The 24,450-nt window shown below is 44.8% G+C and overlaps 1 protein-coding gene across 3 annotated transcripts in view; it reads right to left on the reverse strand.

Annotated features, from left to right (window-relative positions):
• The window catches only part of ANGPT1 (angiopoietin 1), a 354,139-nt gene that overhangs the window by 135,944 nt on the left and 193,745 nt on the right, over positions 1-24,450 (reverse strand). For all 3 annotated transcript variants that reach the window (XM_068237917.1, XM_068237916.1, XM_068237915.1), the window contains one exon: positions 6,532-6,687. In XM_068237917.1, the coding sequence (XP_068094018.1) occupies positions 6,532-6,663 (132 nt within the window). In that variant the 5' untranslated portion in view covers positions 6,664-6,687. The remainder of the gene's footprint in view (positions 1-6,531; positions 6,688-24,450) is intronic.

Raw genomic sequence — 24,450 nt, forward strand, 5'->3', positions numbered from 1 at the left:
TAGGAAGCCTGGTGGGTGGGTAGGTAGCCGGGTGGGTAGGTGGTTAGGTAGCCGGGTGGGTAGGTAGGTAGGAAGCCTGGTGGGTGGTTAGGTAGTCGGGTGGGTAGGTAGGTAGGAAGCCTGGTGGGTGGGTAGGTAGCCGGGTGGGTAGGTGGTTAGGTAGCCGGGTGGGTAGGTAGGTAGGTAGCCGGGTGGGTAGGTCCCCTGGTGGGTGGGTAGGTAGCCGGGTGGGTAGGTGGTTAGGTAGCCGGGTGGGTAGGTAGCCGGGTGGGTGGTTAGGTAGGAAGCCTGGTGGGTGGGTAGGTAGCCGGGTGGGTAGGTAGGAAGCCTGGTGGGTGGGTAGGTAGCCGGGTGGGTAGGTAGGTAGGAAGCCTGGTGGGTGGTTAGGTAGTCGGGTGGGTAGGTAGGTAGGAAGCCTGGTGGGTGGGTAGGTAGCCGGGTGGGTAGGTGGTTAGGTAGCCGGGTGGGTAGGCAGGTAGCCCTTTTAGTAGCTATCCGGGAGGGGGGCCCCGACTCCTATCCTCCCTCCCTCCCTTCCTTCCTCACCTCGGAGGGCCCCCCTCCCGATATGCGCGGCGGGAGAGCGAGCGGCAAATACAGGAAGTCTTCTTCGGCTCTCCAGGCAGACGCTAGAGGGCTCCGCCGCTTGGTCTCCAATATGTCTCCAAGTTGGAGACATATTGGAGACCAAGTGGCGGAGCCCTCTAGCGCATGCCTGGAGACCCGGATTTGCCGCTCTCCCGCCGCGCATACCGGGAGGGGGCCCCCGAGGTGAGGGAGGGAGGGAGGATAGGAGTCGGGGCCCCCCGGGGTAAAAAATAATAAAAAATATATATATTTAAAAAACAAAACAAAAAAACTTAATGGGCCCCTGAAGAAAACTGAACTTCAGGGGCCCTCGTGCGGCGGCACGGCCTGCACGGCCGTATGTCCTCCACTGCCGCTCACCGCCTCCACAGCGAGCGTCCTGGTTACCATAGCTACAGACCCCGGAGGATCCTGGGACGTGACGTCACATCCCGCCCGCACGAGTGTGAGCCCGGTCCCCAGCTCGGCTGAGTGGGACGCAAGTGTGCTGAGGCTGCGTACGCTGTGCCAGCCACATCTGAATCAGGTGAGACCCGCCCAGCAGCAGCGTTCATTGTGTTTTCAGAAAGCTTAAAGCGCCCCTTCTTTTAGGTTTCTTCAAAGTAGAAAAATGGGCGCACGACAATTATTGTTTTGAAAATTACATTATAGAGTTTGAAATGTTGTATTGTTTTAAAATTTAGAAAGCTATAGTTTTTTACATTTTTAATGTTTAGTACAGTGTTTATGAATTATACATTTTTGAAAGTTATAATTTTCAATATTATTAGGTTAGGAAAGGTGGGTTTTAGGGTTAGGTGTCAGGAAGGGGGGGGGGTTTAGGGTAAGGTGTCGGGAAGGTGGGTTTTAGGGTTAGGCATCGCAAGGGGAGGGTTCTGTGTGAGAGTAGGGTTTGGTTAAGTTGTATTAAAATATTGTTAATATATACCGATATACACATTAAAAATGAAGAATATCGGTAGATGTTAACAATAATTTTATTAACAAAAGTAGGCACCCATTTTTCCTCACGCCCCTATTTCATGCACACATATATATTTAATCATCTTTGTGTAAACCAGCTTGTAGATGTGGTATTTTCTTACTGACCGAACACATTATTTTAAGTTCATCCGTTATAACATGGAAATCACATTACAATAATGTTTTTGTAACGTCCGGACGGCGTTTGCCGTAGTTGCGCGCCGCCTGCAGCTCTGGCCTCTGTCCTGTTGCAGAACACGGAGAGAATGTCGCAGGTATCATCATTCTATGGCTAGAGTCACATTTCCGAAAGAAAATAAATCGGGGACTCTACTGCAAATTAATAATCTGCTTCAAAGAAGGTTGAATAGAGGCGACCCGTGTATTTAGGCTACGCATGCATCAGTCACAGCTATTAGCCGCAGTGTTTATTTGAACGTTAATGCTGTTTAGTTTACTGTTTGACCTCAGCCTACGTATGAATGGCGCATTCAGTGTTTTCATTATAGGAATAAAACACTAAAACAATAGACATTCTGCTACCTCGACACTGATTCCCCAACTTCAATGGATTGCATCTGCTGAATGTTTCCTGCCGCTCCATTACCGAGGGTGACAGAGTGTAACTTCAGGCATAGAAGGGCCTGTATGGCTTGCAGTGTGCGCAGACTGGCTATATGGCTGCAGGGTTGACACTCCATGATCTATGCATGTTTAACATAAGTGGAAAGGTACTAGACTGACCTGGACTGGCCACACACAATTAATATTTCTTGCCAGTAGACAAAAGTTAGTTTTGTAATTGGCAACAAGAAGAACTATATTACCCAGCAAGTACCCAAACACAGTTCAGTCCCTCAGCTTGAGTAATTCCACAGTTGTGAAGATTATCCTCTTCTCATGTCGCATGACCATCATAGATTGTAGCCACGTAACCCGTAGTTAAATTTGTAAGTGCTGTTTTATTCTTTTTATATTAAAACACTTAACAACCAGCCAACGCCTATCGGCGGTGGCTGGTCGCACCTGGGTTTCCATAGAAACAGCTGCTCGTTCGAGCGTCCGTTTCCTGTCAGTTCACGGCGGGGGGCTCCGTGAACAGCCTGCGAGCCTCCGATCGCGGCTCACAGGCTAAATGTAAACACCCGGGGACATAATCCCCGGTGTTTACATGTTACGGCACTGCTGTCACAGCAGCGCCATAAAGGAGATTGGCGATCCCCGGACTCTGATTGGCCGGGGATTGCCGCCATCTGATAGGCTAAAGCCTATCTGAGGCGGTACAGGACAGATCGCTGTCCTGTACCGCCTATATGGAGAAGGGGAGGAAGGGAAGGAGAGGGAGGGGGAATATCGCTGCGGAGGGGGGCTTTGAGGTGCCCCCCCGCTAGTCACAACAAGCCAGCAGCGATCAGACCCCCCCTACAGGACATCCCCCTAGTGGGAAAAAAAGGGGGGAAGTCTGATCGCCCTGCCTGCCACCTGATCTGTGCTGGGGGCTGAAGAGCCCACACAGCACAGATCATAGAAAAATGGTTTTATGCTATGTAGCTTTTGTCTTGAGTTTTAGCGACATTGGAGGTTGCCGAGATTTCTTCCCCCAATACTCTATAATCCTACCTCCGGAACCAGGAGAGCCAGCAGGGAGAGTGCGTGCACATAGGGGGAGTGACCAAGCACCCCAGCACTGGCATTGTGTGTCACCTTATACTTTGATGGTGGAGTGCCACTTCGGGGTGCAGGTGGAGGCACATGGTCTATACCAGGGGTCTCAAACTCACGGTCCGTGGGCCATTTGTGGCCCTCGATACAATATTTTGTGGCCCTCGCTGGCAAAAGCCTCCTTATAGTTCGCTTCAGTGCTCCCAAGTAATCCGCCGCATCCCCGCTGCTAAACGAGGGCTGTAGAGCCCCCAAATCGCCCGGGGGGCAATCCGCCAGCATTTTCTGGAAGAGGCAGAGCTTTCAGCTTCAGCTCTGCCCCTCCTGACGTCAATCGCCGCACGGATCGCCGCCTCTCCCCGCCCCTCTCTGTGAAGGAAGAGTGAGAGGGGCGGGCAGAGGCGGCGATGCGCCGCGATTGTGAAATTCCTTATGCGGCCCAGCCTCATCCTGACTTTGCCTCCTGCGGCCCCCAGGTAAATTGAGTTTGAGACCCCTGGTCTATACAGAGATACGCTATGTTATTTATGTCTCCTGCTTTATTGCACATTTATTGCACATATGCAACATAAGAGGATAATCTTCACAACTGTGGAATTACTCAAGCTGAGGGACTGAACTGTGTTTGGCTTCTTGCTGGGTGATATAGTTCTTCTTGGTGCCTATTATATAGACTGAGAGCACGTTCTATTTTCCATAAGTTCGATTGCAGTGTGTACAGAATTTGCCATAGCACACGAACTACAGATTGGCGGTGATTATTTAGGATTGCTGAGCGCATACACGCATTCTCTTTAATAAAGTTAGTTTTGGACAGGTCGGGAAAGGTGTGGACCAAGGTGAGCCATGGATTGGGAACACACAAAAAAGAGACAGGATACCAGGAGCCAATCATGGAATATGTTAAAACACCAAGACAAGAGGTATGTGTGTAAGGAAAATCACCCACAAATTTCTGAATACTTATAACTGGCAACCACCGATAAGACGCTTGAGTCTGATCCATGCTGGCCAGTAGGCAATTTTTGGTGTGCAATAAACTCTTAAACATTCAAGGGTTATATTTGCTTCTTTGGCTGCTCTATGGGAGAGGTAAGACAACTACACCTCTCGTTTTAATTTTTTTTTACTATTTTTATATAGTTTTGGGCACCTCCACCTAAAAAATAGTTTTTGGACAGAATATGTAACACGATACAGGGACAAAGCTTGATTCCTGATTTGAAATAAGCATATACTGGTAAGATGTAAAATACAATTATCTACTAATGAGTAACTAGAAAGGTTTCTCTTTTGGCAGGTACTTCCTTTGCACAAATCTGCAATAAATAAACAGATCAAATTGTCAAACTATTTAATAGATAACAAGTAGAGATCTACTGTTTATCCTCTCTTGCCTAATGGCTGCTCTTAGCATCTCTTGTTAAGCGGCTGCCCCTACCATCTCTTATCCAATGGCTGCTCCTATCATCTCTTGCCTAATGGCTGCTCTTAGCATCTCTTGTCCAATGGCTGTTCTTTGCATCTCTTATCCAATGGCTGCTCCTATCATCTCTTGCCTAATGGCTGCTTTTTGCATCTCTTGTCCAATGGCTGCTCCTATCATCTCTTGTCCTATGGCTTCTCCTATCATCTCTTGTCTAATGGCTGCTCTTTGCATCTCTTATCCAATGGCTGCTCCTATCATCTCTTGTCCAATGGCTGCTCTTTGCATCTCTTGTCCAATGGCTGCTCCTATCATCTCTTGCCTAATGGCTGCTCTTAGCATCTCTTGACCAATGGCTGCCCCTATCATGTCTTGTCCTATGCCTGCCCCTATCATCTCTTGTCCAATGGCTGCCCCATCAGCTCTTGTCCTATGACTGCCCCTATCATCTCTTGTCTAATGGCTGCCGCTACCATCTCTTGTCCAATGGCTTCTCCTATCATCTCTTGTCTAATGGCTGCTCTTTGCATCTCTTGTCCAATGGCTGCTCCTATCATCTCTTGTCCAATGGCTGCTCTTTGCATCTCTTGTCCAATGGCTGCTCCTATCATCTCTTGCCTAATGGCTGCTCCTATCATCTCTTGTCCAATGGCTGCTCTTTGCATCTCTTGTCCAATGGCTGCTCCTATCATCTCTTGCCTAATGGCTGCTCTTAGCATCTCTTGTCCAATGGCTGCTCCCATCATCCAATTGATATTTCTTTTCCAGTAGCTGCCCTTATCATGTCCAATAACCGTGCCTATAATTTCTTGTACAATGGCTGCTCCTATCATATTTTATCAAATGGCTGCACCTATCATCTCTTGACCAATGGCTGCCCCTATCATGTCTTGTCCTATGCCTGCCCCTATCATCTCTTGTCCAATGGCTGCCCCTTTTATCTCTTGCCAAATGGTTGCCCCATCAGCTCTTGTCCTATGACTGCCCCTATCATCTCTTGTCTAATGGCTGCCGCTACCATCTCTTGTCCAATGGCTGCTACTATCATCTCATGTCCTATGACTGCCCCTATCATCTCTTGTCTAATGGCTGCCGCTACCATCTCTTGCCCAATGGCTGCTCCTATCATCTCTTGTCCTATGTTTGCCCCATCATCTCTTGTCCAACGGTTGTCCCAATCATCTCATGTATAATTGCTGCTCCTATCATCCTTTGTCCAATGTCTGCTCATGGCATCCATTACCTATCTAATACCTGCTTACAGTATATCATCATATAATATGTGAGCCAGAGGAGGGGGAGGAAAAAAGGAAGAAAAATCGTTGGCACTGCAGCTAAGGACAGCTGATGCTGGGAGGGTCCAGGCAGGATAAACACACACTCTCTTCTCTTATTTCTCTGGTGCAAACTGCGTGCTCTGATCAAAAAATGGAGAGTAGATATTCGAAAATAAGGAGAAGGAAGGCCGATCGGCACTGCAGGTGCTTTATTCCATATGCAGGCACAAATACAGTACACAAAATGCAAGGATAAAATATTCACGTACCATGGGATGGAGAGTGGTGTGGTGGTGCGGTGGGTGCCAGGGGAAGGTACCTGACGGCCGTTTCGCGCTGTCAATGCGCTTCAACGGAGGCTAGGAGCCTAGCCTCCGTTGAAGCGCATTGATAGCGCGAAACGGCCGTCAGGCACCTTCCCCTGGCACCCACCGCACCACCACACCACTCTCCATCCCATGGTACGTGAATATTTTATCCTTGCATTTTGTGTACTGTATTTGTGCCTGCATATGGAATAAAGCACCTGCAGTGCCGATCGGCCTTCCTTCTCCTTATTTTTGATCATCATATAATATAAATCTCTATAAATCATGTCACAGCCGTGTCACTTACTTGAGTCTCCACATTGGTTAGTTTCCGGGTCTGCTCCGCTGTCTGACTTAGCAGGCTGGTCCCGATCTCCAGCATGGTGGCCGTCTGGTTCTGAACTGCAGTTTGCTGCATCTGCACCATTTCTGACTTCATACTGTCCACTATGTAATTCTCCAGCTGGGTGAAAAAGATAAAAAGAAAATAGTAAAGAAATTGGTAATGTAGTGATCTGTGTTCACAAAAGGCTAAAGGAGATATGCAAATATTTTCCTCCTTGCCATGTGGCAGAGACAACGACCTGGACTGGCTGATGGCTTTTGTGGTTGGTTTTCCTTATGAGGGCCAATTCCGAGAGATCACCAGAATCCAAGAAGACCTGAACTAAGCCACATGCATCAGTGGGCATAGTGTCACCCTATACATGAATCACTAGGCAAATGCCAGAGTAGATTGAAACATGGAACAAGAAAGGTCCACCAGGTCTACCAAGACATTTTTATGACAGTTAACTTTGTAAATCCAATCTATGGAAAAACATACTGTAATAGTGTGGACAGCTGTTAAAAGAAACTTGAAAGAAAAGGAATATGGAGGCTGCCATCTTCATTCCCTTGGCTGTCATGCCGAGTTTGGAGTTTTAGTTGTTTTTAAAGGGATACTGTAGGGGGGTCAGGGGAAAATGAGTTGAACTTACCCGGGGCTTCTAACGGTCCCCCGCAGACATCCTGTGTTGGCGCAGCCACTCACCGATGCTCCGGCCCCGCCTCCGGTTCACTTCTGGAATTTCAGACTTTAAAGTCTGAAAACCACTGCGCCTGCGTTGCCGTGTCCTCGATCCTGCTGATGTTATCAAGAGCGCACAGCGCAGGCCCAGTATGGTCTGTGTCACCAGGAGGGTGACATCAGCGGGAGGGAGGACACGGGCGTGCAGGCGCAGTGGTTTTCTGACTTTAAAGTCAGAAATTCCAGAAGTGAACTGGAGGCGGGGCCGGAGCATCGGTGAGTGGCTGCGCCAACACAGGATGTCTGCGGGGAACCATTAGAAGCCCCGGGTAAGTTCAGCTCATTTTCCCCCGACCCCCCCTACAGTATCCCTTTAAGTCGCAAACCTGCAACAAGCATGCAGCCAATAGTCAAATCAAAGTCACAGGATTTGATCTGCATGCTAATTCTCAGTCAATGACCTAAAGTGAACTCGAGGTTGGCTGCCATATTTGTTTAATTTTAAACAATACCAGTTGCATGGCAGGCCTGTTGATCTATTTGGCTACAGTAGTGTCTGAATCCCACCAGACGCAAACATGCAGCTAATGTTGTCAGATCTGACAATAGTGTCAGAAACACCTGATCTGCTGCATGCTTGTTCAGGGTCTACAGATGAAAGTATGAGTGGCAGAGGATCAGCAGGATAGCCAGGCAACTGGTATTGCTTAAAAGGAAATAAATATGGCTGCATCAGCACAGATGTCAGGCAACTGGCATTATTTATTAGAGAATTAGATGACAGCTTCTGGTTCCCTTTCAAGCTTACCATTGGTTGTTCATGTTGTCTTCTTTTCACCAGAGATATTTTCTTTATATATTTTATATACTTTATAAATAAGAGGCAGAAACACTTTCAGTTCTCACTCCCACTTTATTTACAAATAAAGTTTTACTTGTTGCCTTCTGTGTTCCTATTGGAGAGATTTACCCATTTCCTGTCAAGACAGGAAGTAAGGAAAGCTCCCCCAGATAGTGACAACAGCAGTAAAGCTCAAAAGAAGCTCTAACCCATTTCTGCACTCCAAAGAGCTAAACAATTTCATTTCCTGGCCCTAGCCTTTAGTAGCTGTGATTTATGGATAACGGGCGTGACTTTCTGCTGTGACCAGAGTGTCCCAGAATAGAATGAATGATGACATTACGTTCTTCCTCTTGAGCAGAGAATGACGGAAATCGTTAATTTGTTTGGCGATTATTTAGAAGTATCAAAAAGAAAAGGGACAGTTTTTCATCCTAAGAGTAACGGAAGCAATCTAATCCCTCTGGATGATTCACGAGTCTCTGCTGGAGGGAGGGACATCCCATGTGATGGCCCAGGAAGTCCACCACCCATCATTCACAGCTTCGTACAGTCCTGTGTCTGCTGCTTATACACCCAGCAGGACATGAACTTCTTCGCTAGAGGGATTTCTACAAATCTCATATTTCCCTTTCTGATACATAAAATTGGTTACCCTACATTGTTTCTTGTAGCAATTGCAGACTCTAGAGAGAAGAGCTGCGATCATTTGGTTTTCCTGGTTTCCTTGGAGAAAACAGCACTTATCATAGATTTCCCAGGTCTTTCCAGAGAGGACAGCAGTGATCATGTGATTGGGTACATTTAGCAAACCCGCCTTTTATATATGGCATGGGTTACTGTTGATAGAATATCAGCAATTTTCTTTTACAAATATTCTACTCTTTGCTTCCCTATTCCAAACGCTACAATACCAACAACAATACTATTTGTAAAGCGCTTTTCTCCCATAGGACTCAAACGTTCATAAACTTGTATATGTTTGGATTAGAATGTGTTACAGGGGAAACAGTTATGTGATCATAAATACAAGACTAAACAGGTTTTTTTTTTCAGATTTAAATGCCTCCAGGGTTGAAGTTGTCTTGATTGGGTGTATCCAGGAGTTACAAAGGGTAGGGGTAGCATGCATGAAGAAGGCTCTGCCTCCAAAGGTTTTGAGGCAGACACTAACCTCCCTCCCATAAGCAAAAAATCCCTCTATATTTGCCTAACACTAACCTCACTCCCCTAGAATACCCCTAATGCTACTCCTATTTACATGTCTAACACTATCCCCCCCTCCACTAGAATACCCATATTTAAATAATACACTAATATACACCCCTAACACTAACCTCCTTCCCTGCTAGCTTATCTGAACGAGACCTAAACGCTAACCTTTGGGGCTCAGCCATTTATAGCCAAACCCTGTTCCTATCCCCTCACCCTAAACCACAGTCCCTGATGATATTGGAGTTTGTCCACACTGTAGCCAAATTATACATGATCCTGGTGCTTGGCTATGATATACAGCCCAAAACAAGAACCAGCTGCCCCATACCCGATTAACATTGTAGTATATGGAGTCGCCAAGTAGCGCCCAGTGCTACGGCACCAAAAAAAATAACTACTTTGATGTGATTTCCCCAGTCTGATCATGTGATTTCTGTGATATCCCTAGAAAGGAGCGTTAAGATCATGCAATTTCCCAGCATCTGGTGAAAAAAGGTCAATAATTAATATATTTTAGGTCTGGGACACTGAAAGACTGTCATTCAGCCGAGACAATAAAACACTTACCGTATTTTTCGGACTATAAGACGCTCCGGACTATAAGACGCACCTAGGTTTAGAGGGCAAAATTCAGGAAAAAAAATAATATACTAAACCTGGTGCGTCCATGGTACAGGGGCGTGTTATGGACCTTTTTGTCTAATTATTATGCCTTCCTTTATGTCCTTCTTGTACTTGTGCCCCGTGTTCACTTATGTCCCTCGGTGTCCACTGTCCACCAATGTCTCAATGTCCTCTGTCCACCTGTGTCCTCTGTCCTAGTGTCCGATGCCTTGTGCTCTGTCCCCTTGTCCACTGTTTCCTCCATGTCCAGACTCCAGTATTATCTATCCCCATTGTCCTAAAGTTTGCTATCCCTGTGTCCCCAGTGTCTGCATGTTTCCCTGTGCCCCAGTGTCTGCGTGTCCCTGTATCTGCATGTACTCTATGTTCCCGGTGTCTGTCTGCATGTCCTGTCCTGGTCTGCATGTCTGGTGTCTTTAAAAACATACACTTCATCATCAGGCTGTCCCCCGACCCCCGACCCCCCCCCCCCGCAGTGTATCAAATACATGCCTCTCTTTCAGCTTGATCATCTATGTATGCATGCCCCCCATGTCAGCATTTCCCCTGTTGCAGCGTCTGCCTGCACTCTGTGTCCCCTGTCTGCATTTCCCCCTGTCTGCATTTCCCCATGTCTGCATTTCCATGTGTCTGCATTTTCCCCGTGTCTGCCTGCACTCCCCGGTGTTAATGTGTGCCCGGTATTTGCTTCACGTGTCCCGTGTCTTTAATATAAGTAGCTGCCACATAGTCATCAGGCCGTCTGCTGTTATCCAAATACGTACCGCTCTTGCAGCTTTCATTATCGCTGTTTCCCCGGTACCGCCGTAGCTTGTATCAATCAGGAAGTCCCGTCCGTCTTTGCAGGCAAATGCACCAATCAGGCGGGGGGCGCTGTGATTGGCCCCAATAACGGAGAGGTGGTCCCGCCCTCAACACCATCGGGTGAGCATTGCGCAGCGTGATTGGCTGTTGAGGCTAGCGCCCCCGCCTGATTGGTGCATTTCCCTGCAAAGTCGGCCGGGACTTTCTGATTGATACAAGCTACGGCGGTACCGGCAGACAGCGCGATAATAAAAGCTGCAAGAGCGGTACGTATTTGGATAACAGGGGACATCCTGATGACTGATGACTACGTGGCAGCTACTTATATGTGTTAAAGACACGGGACATGCAAATACCGGGCACACATTAACACCGGGGAAAAGCAGACACGGGGACACAGAGTGCAGGCAGACGCTGCAACAGGGGAAATGCTGACAGGGGGGGGGGGGGGGGGGGCGGCATGCATACATAGTAAACACTGGGATAGAGAACACAGGCGCAGGTCCAAATTTGTAGCATTCGGACTATAAGACGCACTGACTTTTTCCCCCCACTTTTGGAGGAGAAAAAGTGCGTCTTATAGTCCGAAAAATATGGGTAACCTGTTTTTTTTTTTAGCTTTTAAACAAATAATAAAACTGTGATTTAAAAAAGGGAGTCATTTTTAGGGGTAGGGAGATAAATATAATTGTCTCTCTTTGTTCATTTTCAGCTCAGGTTTGCTAGAAAGGTTAATGGCTCAGGCTCACTCCAGAAATGTACAGCACCTCTGTTGCAGCATTTTTCACATTCAAGTATACAGAATGGAATAGCTCAATGTTATGCACGGCAGTGCATTGTTGGAATGCAGTACTGAGCAGATGCGTTTCCACCATAGGTTTGCATGGAAAACGCCTCCGCTTGTCTTGCAGGTTGGGACTTTGAGTTGCACTTAGTTACATAGTTCTTTTGGTTGAAAAAAAAGACATACGTCCATCGAGTTCAACCAGAGAACAAAGTACAACACCAGCCTGCTCCCTCACATATCCCTGTTGATCCAGAGGAAGGCGAAAAACCCGTACAAGGCATGTCCAATTAGCCCCAAAAGGGAAAAAAATTCCTTCCCGACTCCAGATGGCAATCAGATAAAATCCCTGGATCAACATAATTAGGCATTACCTAGTAATTGTAGCCATGGATGTCTTTCAAGACAAGGAACGCATCTAAGCCCCCTTTAAATGCAGGTATAGAGTTTGCCATAACTACTTCCTGTGGCAATGCATTCCACATCTTAATCACTCTTTCTGTAAAGAACCCTTTCCTAAATAAATGGCTAAAACGTTTTTTCTCCATGCGCAGATCATATCATGAAAACAGAGAATTGCACTGTGTGTTTTTAGTGAGAAAAGCCTGCCTAATTCTCCCTCATCTGTCAGTAATCACAAGTGTAATTTCAGCTCTCAGCTGTGTCAGCACAGAAATTAGGTAGTCTCTGCAGACATAGCCAATATGTAAACACAGGATGTTAACCCTTCGCCTGCTTCCATGAAAGCAGGAAATAGACACACTGCAGATTTATTTCAGGATTTGTATCAGCTGCAACAAAGCAATGTTGGTGCGCTACTGCCTGTCAGAAATGCGATCTGGCAAAAGGACCAAGAAATGTCCATTTTTCACTGCAGTGTGAAGCAGGCAACAAGTGTTGATAGTAATCCGCTAATTACGATTACGCAAAAGTAAAATTACGCATAATTTTTTCGCAATTACAGCCATCCATAATTACGATTTGGACAGTCAATTGATTTTGCCTAATCCATTTTGTAATTTTGCGTAACTCCACAAAATGCCACTTTATTTTGTGCTGACTTTAGCAGTTCGTAGCAAAGCTCCCATACATGCTGCTTCACCAAAATAAAGGGGAGGAGTGGGAACAAGTCAAAAAAAGAATTTTTCAAAAAAGACCTCATCGTTTTTGAGATAATCGATTTTGACTATGCAAAGGAAAAATGTTTTTTTAAACTCAGGAAAAATGTCAGTTTAAATAACATTTTTCAATTGAATTTTCAAAATAATTCATCTCAAATGTATTTTTTGACTTGTTCCCACTGTTCCCCTTAACATGCGTAGCAATGACAACAGTAGGTTTGTAGGCTTGGCTATTAACCCCTAAAGTTGTTACAAAATTACGCAAAATTGAGAAATTACGGTTCCTGAATCTGTTTATATGCAAAATGAATTACAATTTATCTGGAATTTTGCATCACAATTTCATATCGTAATTGCGAATTAGGATGTGAAATTACGATTATGTGAAATTCTTGCTCATCACTATTAACAACCCCTGAAACTCTTACAAAAGGAGAGAGAGGGGAAAGAGAGATTTATTACTGTCCAATCAGCAGGCTGTGGGCGGTACAATGACCAAACTGTATTGCTAAACCTCAGGAAGCAACAGTCTGTCCAGGATCCACCAATTCAGCAATGATTCATCTCACGAATGAATCTTTGCTGAATTGGTGGATCTTGGACAGACTGTTGCTTCCTGATGTCCTACCAAAGCCTTGATACAACCTTGTAATGTGGCTTGTCACCAGCTGGTAAGCCTCTTTCCTTTTTTTAGGTATCCATGAATGCAGAGCTGTGCCGTGACCCCAATATTTATTGCGGTGGAGATTTGCCTGCTTTTATCCTTTGTTGAAGACTCGTCTTCTGTTGTTGGACTCTGCGCTGATCATATATAATTTACCTGTTTGTGAACTCTGGACATTGTTCTTCTCTCAGCAGCGGCCACTTTGTTTCCTTAGCGCTGATACACATATGCAAACCTGTATTGCTAAACCTCACTGGATAAAAGTGAGGCCATCACACTGGCTAAGCTTGCCTGGCAGGGCCTTTTGAATCATAGGACTGGCTGGACAGAAGTTGGTAGGTAGGAGACCTGTATTGTATTTCGGACATATACTTTGCTGTTTGTTTGGTATTCACCTCGGCTTTCTACTTTAATACAAGCCAGATAGCTGCAGAGCAGCGTATAACCGATTCGTTCAGAGGCGTATTACGTCCTTACATTTCTCATATACAGATTTATTCCAGACTAAGACTACATAAGCAAACTGTCTAATAAAATATATCATTTTTCATAAGCTGAGCCTTTCATTCTCACTTCTTTGATCCCCAAAAATGAAAGGTTAGTACAAGTGATGGAACTCAACACTGGCAATTACAAACAGAGAATAAGATCTGGCTTAGAAGGTCCCTGAAATATCTCCGCACTAATCTGCTTTCCAATAGGCTGCCAGGTAGGATGAGATGGAGGATTCTTTTATGATGGTATCTGTTTGCACAAGTTTTATGTTTCTACAATTACCGAGCAATGTCAACAGCTTAAGGCCTTTTACTAGAGGATCTACAAATGACACGCATAAAACATTATCCCAGGCATGGCTAATACCCTTTACATCCAATTTGTCTTGTTTTACATGCGTAATGCTTCCCCCTCCGGACACACCGGCAAGATATATGGGATGTCTCCATTTACTGGCCTGTTAAAGTCTGGGGAGATTGTTACAACTTATCGGCAAGAAAGAAGCAGAAGTCATTATTTCTGAGCTGCATCCTCCCCGGTCTCCAATTCAGGAGGAGAACAGCTGAACTAAAGAGTACCTGTGTTGCACAATGAGCTGGAGGAGGGGGACAGCATTTGACTTGTCTCAGTCCTATGAATGAAGTTCAAATGTGCATTCCAGTAGTGACAACAAGGGTGAAGAGTATGGTTATGTATGGATAAAACTTAATTAAAAGCACAATAAAAATAGAAAAGATGGAGGTGGCTTACCTCTCCAATGACACTAACGAGATGGGTAAAAGTAGATTTTATTTGCACGCGCAATGCGTTTCGTGGGTACAAGCACACTTCCTCAGGCCAAGTGCCTATAAAGTCGGACTCTCAGGACTTCAAGGAAATACATCTTCCTGAGAGCCTCTCATTGACATTATAGGCACTTTTATTGGCCTGAGGAAATGGGATTGTACCCACGAAACGCGTTACCTGTGTAAAAAAATCTACTTTTACCCATCACGTTAGCGTCATCCCGTCCGTCAACAAGCACAGCTGGGCTGCGCAGGACGCCTCCCACCTGTGCAGCAGCCTGGAGCTGCTCGGCTTTGGTGGAAAAAGGCGAGCACGATTGGCTTCATATAGGGCTGGCGTGAGGCATCCTACAAAATGCAGCATCGCTTGTTCTTGCATGGGAGCGTGGCTGTCACTCTTTGATAAGCCATGGTTGGAGAGGTTTGGGAGGTCCCACTACTGGATTGGTGGAGGTGATGGATACAGGGGAAGTCTCTGGATTGTCCAGAAGCTTTCCTCTAATGAGGTAAGTATCTATTTGTGGCACTTTTTTTCCCTTTCAGGTACTCTTTAATAACTAGGGCTAATTTAGAAAAAGTTTTGATCCTTGATTGTTACCTCCAAGTCTCTGTGAATGAGAGAGACCAGGAGCCCAATGGTGCAATATCCGTAGACAAAGATGTAAGCACACGTACAGTAAATACAGTGGTTAGCAAAAGTATTTGGCCCCCTTGAAGTTTTCCACATTTTGTCACATTACTGCCACAAACATGAATCAATTTTATTGGAATTCCACGTAAAAGACCAATACAAAGTGGTGTACATGTGAGAAGTGGATCGAAAATCATACATCATTATCATACATCATTCCAAACATTTTTTACAAATAAATAACTGCAAAGTGGGGTGTGCGTAATTATTCAGCCCCCTTTGGTCTGAGTGCAGTCAGTTGCCCATAGACATTGCCTGATGAGTGCTAATGACTAAATAGAGTGCGCCTGTGTGTAATCTAATGTCAGTACAAATACAGCTGCTCTGTGATGGCCTCAGAGGTTGTCTAAGAGAATATTGGGAGCAACAACACCATGAAGTCCAAAGAACACACCAGACAGGTCAGGGATAAAGTTATTGAGAAATTTAAAGCAGGCTTAGGCTACAAAAAGATTTCCAAACCCTTGAACATCTCACGGAGCACTGTTCAAGCGATCATTCAGAAATGTAAAAAGCATTGCACAACTGTAAACCTACCAAGACAAGGCCGTCCACCTAAACTCACAAGCCGAACAAGGAGAGCGCTGATCAGAAATGTAGTTAAGAGGCCCATGGTGATTCTGGACGAGATGCAGAGATCTACAGCTCAGGTGGGGGATCTGTCCATAGGACAACTATTAGTCGTGCTGCGACTCGTGCACTGTACAAAGTTGGCCTTTATGGAAGAGTGGCAAGAAGAAAGCGATTGTTAACAGAAAAGCATAAGTCCCGTTTGCAGTTTGCCACAAGCCATGTGGGGGACACAGCATACATGTGGAAGAAGGTGCTCTGGTCAGATGAGACCAAAATGGAACTTTTTGGCCAAAATGCAAAACGCTATGTGTGGCGGAAGACTAACACTGCACATCACTCTCAACACACCATCCCCACTGTCAAATATGGTGGTGGCAGCATCATGCTCTGGGGGTGCTTCTCTTCAGCAGGGACAGGGAAGCTGGTCAGAGTTGATGGGAAGATGGATGGAGCCAAATACAGGGCAATCTTGGAAGAAAACCTCTTGGAGTCTGCAAAAGACTTGAGACTGGGGTGGAGGTTCACCTTCCAGCAGGACATTGACCCTAAACATAAAGCCAGGGCAACAATGGAATTGTTTAAAACAAAACATATCCATGTGTTATGCTGGGCATACACGGATGCAATTTTGCGCCGCTGGCTCGATTCCGGAGCGTCCCCGCAAGCGCCCGGATCAATTCCCGCTCGTCCCCGCGGGCACTTCTTATCTTGTCTTCGTTTCTGTTCCATTGTCCGCCCGCGGGGATCGAGCGTGGAATCGATCCGCCACGTGATCGGACACGTCGGAAATGATCAATCGAGCCATCAGCGGCTCGATTGATAAGAAAAAAAATGCCGTGTATGCCCAGCATTAGAATGGCCCAGTCAAAGTCCAGATCTAAATTCAATCGAGAATCTGTGGCAAGATCTGAAAACTGCTGTTCACAAATGCTGTCCATCTAATCTGACTCAGCTGGAGCTGTTTTGCAAAGAAGCAAGGATTTCTGTCTCTAGATGTGCAAAGCTGGTAGAGACATACCCTAAAAGACTGGCAGCTGTAATTGCAGCAAAAGGTAGTTCTACAAAGTATTGACTCAGGGGGCTGAATAATTACGCACACCCCACTTTGCAGTTATTATTTTTTTTTTTAAATGTTTGGAATTATATATGATTTTCGTTCCACTTCTCACGTGTACACCCCTTTGTATTGGTGTTTCACGTGGAATTCCCAAAAAAATTGATTCATGTTTGTGGCACTAGTATGACAAAATGTGGAAAACTTCAAGTGGGCAGAATACTTTTGCAAACCACTGTATTATATACTCACAAGGGTGGCTTGCAAAACTTGAAACCACCATCTGAGCCTCCGGTAATATAACCGTCCCCTCTCTGTGTCCCAGGTCTGTTGGTGCAGATGCTGGTTGGTCGCTCACTTGGATTAGTTGTGAAGACTAAAGGTCCTTGTGACTAAAAGAAACCCCATGGGGTATGGACTATACTAAAAAACACTGGTGGAGATGCCCTTGATGATATGATACTACTATATGTTGTATATATGAGAAGCATTTCTTACCTTCTTGGAAGGATAAACCACTATTTAATGGAAAAAGTAATGTTTGTTCATGCACGGTAGACAACGCGTTTCACGGGTCTTGTTCCGCTCCCTTAGGTCAATACAAGTGCCTGTAGAACTTTTGGTCACGAACGTGAGTGCCTAAAAATTTAGGGGCTAATTTGCTTTCTGCAGTGTTCCTCCTGCTGGTTGTTATCAAGCACCAGCAGCATCATATATATTACTGAATAGTCATTGTCCGCAAGCCTGATCTATTGTGCAGAGCATTTCCAGCTAGACTCCCCCCCTCTCCCCATTAACAGGGACGATGCTACTTCTGGGCGATTTTCCTATTAGTATTAATAACACTGACTTAAAAATATTTATCCATGAATAAAAATTTAATGAGAGTCCAGCGATAGAAAAACAAGAGAGATTGGACCAGTGGCGGCCCCTTTCACCAGAGTCATTATATTAAATGATGGCTGAAATAATCGATTTGTTTAAAACTGCTGAACGAGAAACACCCGCGGGAGAAATAAGCGTTTATTTTCCATGCAGTTTATCTGTCAGCAATGACTAATTACACTTCTTAATGGAGTTTTCCCTCTTTTCCTTTATTAATTTGACCAGGGCTGGAAATAAGTGAAATACGGCAAGCTGGATCCACTGATAGATTCCAGTAGAGATATTAAAGAAAAGAACTCCGGAGAGAGAGAAAACATAAAAGTCTAGGAGCAGAGGGGGGTAGAATTACTACGACTATTTCATAACCAGGGGTAACGCTTCTGTAGGGGCCCCAGAACCCTGAGCCAGCTGACGTCCCCTTTCCAACGTTATTGTGGTTCTGGGGGCCAATACAAAATTTCCCAGCATTACAGCGACTTACCAGTTCTGGTCGGAGCGCTCTTCCATTAGTCTGTGGCTTTGTGCATGCCCGTCTTAATACCCACTGGCCACAGTGAACCGGAGGCGGTTAGTGGGGATGAAGATGGGAAGCATGGAGCCATGGATTTATGGAGAACATGTTAGCTGGGACAGGTGAGTCACTAAACTGCTGAAACCTTTCTAGCGCCCCCCCCGCAGGGCTGTGGAGTCGGTACAGAAATCATCCGACTCCAACTTCGACTTCTCAGCTTATGAAACCACCATGTAGCTACAAATTGCTCAGACTCATCCACTCCGACTCCATCTGTCAGGGAAGGGGAGGGGCAATCAGGTTGATTTTGGCTGTGGGGGCCTTTGTAATTAGAACATGCCCTTCCCATAACATACACTAAATATGACCCAATACCACGAATAACCTTATAGTGCTGCTGTATAACCCAACACCGCATACTGTATAACCCAACTGTAATACAACACATACACATCTACAGAACAAATAAAAAAAACACACACATTCATTTCCCTCGCTGTGCAAAACAATCAATCCCTCTGTGGTATGTGACTGATCAAACGATCCGGATAATAAAAGGGTTCTGAAATGCTTAACAGATAATTATTATTTTGTTGTTGGCAGCTGAATGAACAAGATTGTATGTCGTACCAAAATGGCGGCTTTGCACACTTCAGAGTTAGAATGTGACCCCTAAAGATGAAAATAAGAAAAGGAGTAAACAGGAAAGTTTTACTTACACTTTCTACTACACATTCAATTAACTACTTCATGAGTTTATTTTCAGTTTAGGTGTGCTGAGGGGTTGTCCTTCCAAAATTGAGACATGGCAAGCTTTGCCTCCGCTGGGTATATGCAAGATTCCATCACGTGACCACTTATGATTTATACTCAGGGTTCAGTTATTTCATGTACTGGTGCTGAGGTCAGAGGCTTTACTTCACTGGTGGAATCTGCCTCTCCCCCTGTGTTGGTGCTAAGTCCAGAGGTTGCTCTACAGTGGTGGGATGGGATGCACGGTGTACCTCTCTCCTTGTGTTGATGCTAAATACAGTGGTGGCCCTGCCATGGTAGGATGAGCCTCTCCATTTGTTGATGGTAAGTACAGAGGTGGCTCTGCAGTGGTGGGTCATGCCTTTCCAAAGTGTTGATGCTAAAGCCAGAAGCTGTTCTGCACTGGTGGGGTGGGATCTACCTCCAAATGTTGTTGTTCATGGTGCTCTGCACTGGTAGGCATCTTCTGGGCAGCTGCTGGATATGATTTATGCCTGGAGGATCACACGTGAGGCTTTCTAATGGCTGGACAGTAAAACAGTGACTTAGCAATGTATAAATACATGACATGTCTTGTTTAGCTTACAGAACTCTCACAGATTCACAGGAATAACTTCGGGAAGCTCTTTCCAAATATTCTGACAAGGCTGAGCCCTTCAGAAGTGAGACATCTTACCACAGTTTATTTATTAGACGGACACACAGTGCTGGATTGTCAGGATATTAATCCCAGGCCTGAGCCAATGCTAGATGTGGAAAAAATGACAAGATTTGATCTCATAAATCCAGAATCTCACTGTCAGTCCAGAGAATTATTGTGGGGAGACCAGGGGGTGCTGGGCTGACCTGATTCAAACAAGGCGTAGATACTGTAGTAATGATCGTAATCTGCTAATTACGGTTCCACAAAATTTGGCGTAATTTTACGCAATTTCTGCCATACATATTTACGATTTGGACAATCAATTGATTTCGAATAAGCTATTAGTAATTTTGCATTATTTCATGCATGAATTTAGAGGTTATTAGCAAAGCCCCCATACATGCTTCTGTCACCAAAATAGTTAAGTATGTTAAGGAGAATAGTGGGAATTAGTTTCCCCCCTGAGTGCGCTACCTGCCCACATAGTCCTGCAGATGAGTGGCATCTTGAAGTAAAGAGAGAGGAGAGTTCTATGCAGAGAACACGACGGACCAAGAAGCACACTTCAATACAGGAAGTGAGCAGTGACATCACTTCCTACCCTGAAGTGTGCCACTCCATCCCTGGCAGTCAATGTGAAGTGCTTTCCAGTTCCCTCACTTTGGGCCACTGTCACTGCTGAGGCACAAATCTAAGTGTTTTTGGGCAGCACAGTGAGAGGAATGTATATACCGTGAGAGTAAATACAATGGATGGTATGTTATCCAGGGCATATGCCATACCCAAAGTCTTGCATGGAGAGAGTCTTAGTACATCAGCATAACGCCTAACTTGTTGAAATTATAAAGAGGGACACCTTTAAGATACAACCCTATTACACCCTCCGACCACAGCTCTAGTCATACATATCAGAAAGAATTCATAAGAGCTATTTCACACTAGCTAATACATACACGTTACGGTGGATGGCATGCTTGGTGGACGGTTGCATATTGGGCGTGAATCAGCAGCACTAGTGTTAATTGACCTGACAGAAAATCGCTTGTGTCCGTGCAATGAAATGTTCCCGGATGCTTTACATCGCAATGTCTACTGTGAACGGTAACATAGAATTCAATGGACTTTCATGTTACCTTTCTCCTAGGAGATAATTTTCCATCTTCTGCTTTAAAGGGACCCTTAAGTCTCTATAAAAAATGAGTTTTACTCACCTGGGGCTTCCAGCAGCCCCTTGCAGCTGTCCGGTGCCGATGTAGACTCCATCAGATGCTCCTGCTGTATGCTGTTTTGGCAGCTGTAAACAGCTATTTCCCTCAATGTAACAGGGTTCACAGACAGGAAACTGCCAGAAGTACCTCAGTACTCAGAGTTTCTTGTGGGAGGGGTTTCACCACAATATCAGTCATACAGCGCCCCCTGATGGTCTCTTTGTGAAAAGGAATAGATTTCTCATGTAGAAGGGGGTATCAGCTACTAATTGGGATAAAGTTCAATTCTTGGTCGGAGTTTCTCTTTAAGTGTCCCTTTAAATACACTTCTGGAACTCTGCCTTTGGGAAAGTACCAACAAGTAGGTGAAAAAGTTCTGTCAACATGATTCTGAGTATTTTCTTGCTTGCTGGTGGCTTAAAAGGCATTTTATTGATCAGGTATGAAAATATCACCAAGGAGAAAACTTAAAGTGTTAAGCTGAAGCTCGGGTACAAAATTAGATAATTACCTAAAGAGAGGGAAGCTTCAGGATCCTATTGAGGATTCCCTCCCTGCTGTGTTGTCCCCCGTCGCTGAGCGTGCCCCTCCCCCAAAGATTAGCGACAAGGCATTGCCACGATGCAGGAAGAGGCGCTACATGGTCCCGACATAGAGGGGGGCCACACTCAGCATGAAGGACTTCAGACCAACGAGGGAGGCATCAATAGGATCCTGAGGCTTCCCTCTCTTCAGGGTATTGTCTTATTTTGAAGCAGAGCTTCAGCTTGGGATTACATTAAAGCTCAACTTCAAGAATTTCAAATGTTTTCATTTTGGACAATGTGGAAAAGGAATAAGTGTTTGGTGTTTAAAGAGAAACCGTGACCAAGTATTGAACTTAATCCCAATCAGTAGCTGATACCCCCTTTCTCATGAGAAATCTATTCCTTTTCTCAAACGGATCCTCAGGAGGGTCTGTATGGCTAACATTGTGGTGAAACCTGTCCCACAGTGTAATGTCAGGACCATGGTCCTGACAGTTTCCTGTCTGTGAACCTCATTGCATTGTGGGAAATAGCTGTTAACAGCTGTTTCCAACTGCCAAAAAAGCAAGCAGCATCTCCTTCCACTGACATCACCTTCCAGCAGTAAAAATGTCACCACGTGATAAATAATAATTATAAAATATTACATTATTTTCACTGGAGTTCCTCTTTAAGAAAGATGTGATCTGCAAACTGGAAGAAGCATTGTTTCCAGTTTTAGAAAACAGATGCAAATTCAGCTTTTTATATGTAAAGGTTCCAGGAGAGAATTAGAGCAAAGTATCATTACGGCTGATAAAGTCAGACAATTTAACCATCACAATCCAAAAATTAAGCACTTTTTGTTCATTACATTATTTTCACAGGAGTTCCTCTTTAACTACCGTCAGTGACATTTTCCCTGGCTTTCAGCCCCTAGGAGCTCCATGGCTTAAGAACAGACCCTTGTGGCCCCAGGGACATAATATGAGGGACAAGAATACAAACTTGGAGAGATCTAACTCCTCCCCACTTTTAATGTTGCTGTCTTTGTCGCGGTTTCACTCTGTTTACTTCCTGCCAGAGGAGGAAGTGAACAAAATTCAAAGAGTAAAATCTAATTTACCCCATTCTGTGAAAGGTGATCCCAGCGAAGGAAACCTCCTCCACTCCTCTGCAAGTTCAGCTTGCAGCAAGGGCTTCTGGGACGATCAGCACAAAACTGGAAATTTGGGGCTTTTTCCAGCCTCGCAGGCTCTCATCCAAGGAAGCAATTACTGTGACATGAAACAAAATAACATTTATTTTTATAGACAGAGCTATCATTCCTAATGTCATCCGCATATGTTGAATTGTTTTTCTCTATCAAATATTATATTTCCTCTCCATTAGTAGCAGAGCTTTCTTGTCTGTGTCACCACACAGCAATTCCAGCATGACAAATGGCACGCCGGGTCACAACGGATAAGTGCCGCAATTAATGCGCCCCAGAAACGGTTACGGTTTCATCTTGGGAGACAGTTTCTAACAATGTGCTAATTACTCGGCTGAACCCGGGGGAAGGTTTAGAGGTCACAGCATGTTTTGTGCAGGGTTTGGCACCGTGTGACTATCCAGATGTTGCACTATAAGGCTCAGCAGCATCCAGCAACAGATGCTCAGCAGTGTCTGGTCTTATACGGCTGTGTTGGTGGGCTGCAGAGCTGACAAGAACTGTACGGCAGACCTGGTAAACTGAGAACGCTACGACAGATCTGCTCCCAGCATGATAGTACTACCTAGGAGCTCTGTAGAGCATACATGTCAAACTGGCCCTCAGAGCCATCAAATTTGGCCCCCCACTTTGCATTATGTTTGGCCCACTGTAGACCACTAGGGATGCTATATTGGAGGTAAACCCCGAGATCACCAGGGTAGCCATATGAAGGAGGAGAGGAAAATCAATAGACACCAAAGATCTGTATAGGCAAGGAAGGGTGGCACTAGATAGCTGGGAACTGTATAGGAGAGGGATGAGGGCCACTAAACATTAAGGATCTTTAAAAGGGAGGGTAGCCACTAGACATTGAAGTTGGCCTGCGACTTGGTCTCAGTGTTGAATTTCGAACCACTTTGTATTTCAGTTTTACACCCCTCCTGTAGAGGAACAGCATGTTGCATGCAACATGCATTTATGTGTACGTATTAAAGAGACACTGAAGTGAAAAAAAAAACTATGATATTATGATTTATATGTGTAGTACAGCTAAGAAATAAAACATTAAGATCAGATACATCAGTCTAATTGTTTCCAGTACAGGAAGAGTTAAGAAACTCCACTAGTTATCTCTATACAAAAAAGCCATTATCTCTACGACTTTCAAAAGTCTTGGAGAGGGCTGTTTTCTGACTTTTATTATCTCAACTGTTAGTTAACTATTTACTTTTCCTCTGCCAGAGGAGAGTTCATTAGTTCACAGACTGCTCTGAAAGAATCATTTTGAATGCCGAATGTTGTATAATCTGCACATATTAGAGAATGATGCAATATTAGAAAAAACACTATATACTTGAAAATAAAAGTATGAGAATATTTTCTTTGCTGCTAATCTTCTAGTAATTATTCATAGTACACAACCAATTCATTATATCATATATTTTTTTTCGCTTCAGTGTCTCTTTAAAGACTGTAACCAAGGATTAAACTTCATTCCAATCAGTAGCCGATGCCCCCTTTCCATGAGAAATCTTTACCTTTCCTCTAATGGATTTGTTTGGCTGATATTGTGGTGAAACCTCTCCCACAGTGTGACGTCATGATCAAGGTCCAGAGCAAACCTTGTTGCATTGTGGGAAATAACAGCTTTTTCCAACTGCCAAGCAAGCAATATCTTCCTCTGTGCACAGAACTCTTGAGCATTCTGTACAGATGAAATCAATACATTTAAAAAAAAAAAAAATTTTTTTAACTCAGCAAGTCATTTTATTGAAGGAAGTAGCAGTTGACAGTAACCGAAAAGCGTTTGGAAAAATGTTGGGGGGCAAAAAACCTCCTGGCGGACGCAGCCTCAGAAACTGCGT

This window comes from Hyperolius riggenbachi, chromosome 5 (genome assembly GCF_040937935.1).
Source record: "Hyperolius riggenbachi isolate aHypRig1 chromosome 5, aHypRig1.pri, whole genome shotgun sequence".
NCBI classification, from domain to species: Eukaryota; Metazoa; Chordata; class Amphibia; order Anura; family Hyperoliidae; genus Hyperolius; species Hyperolius riggenbachi.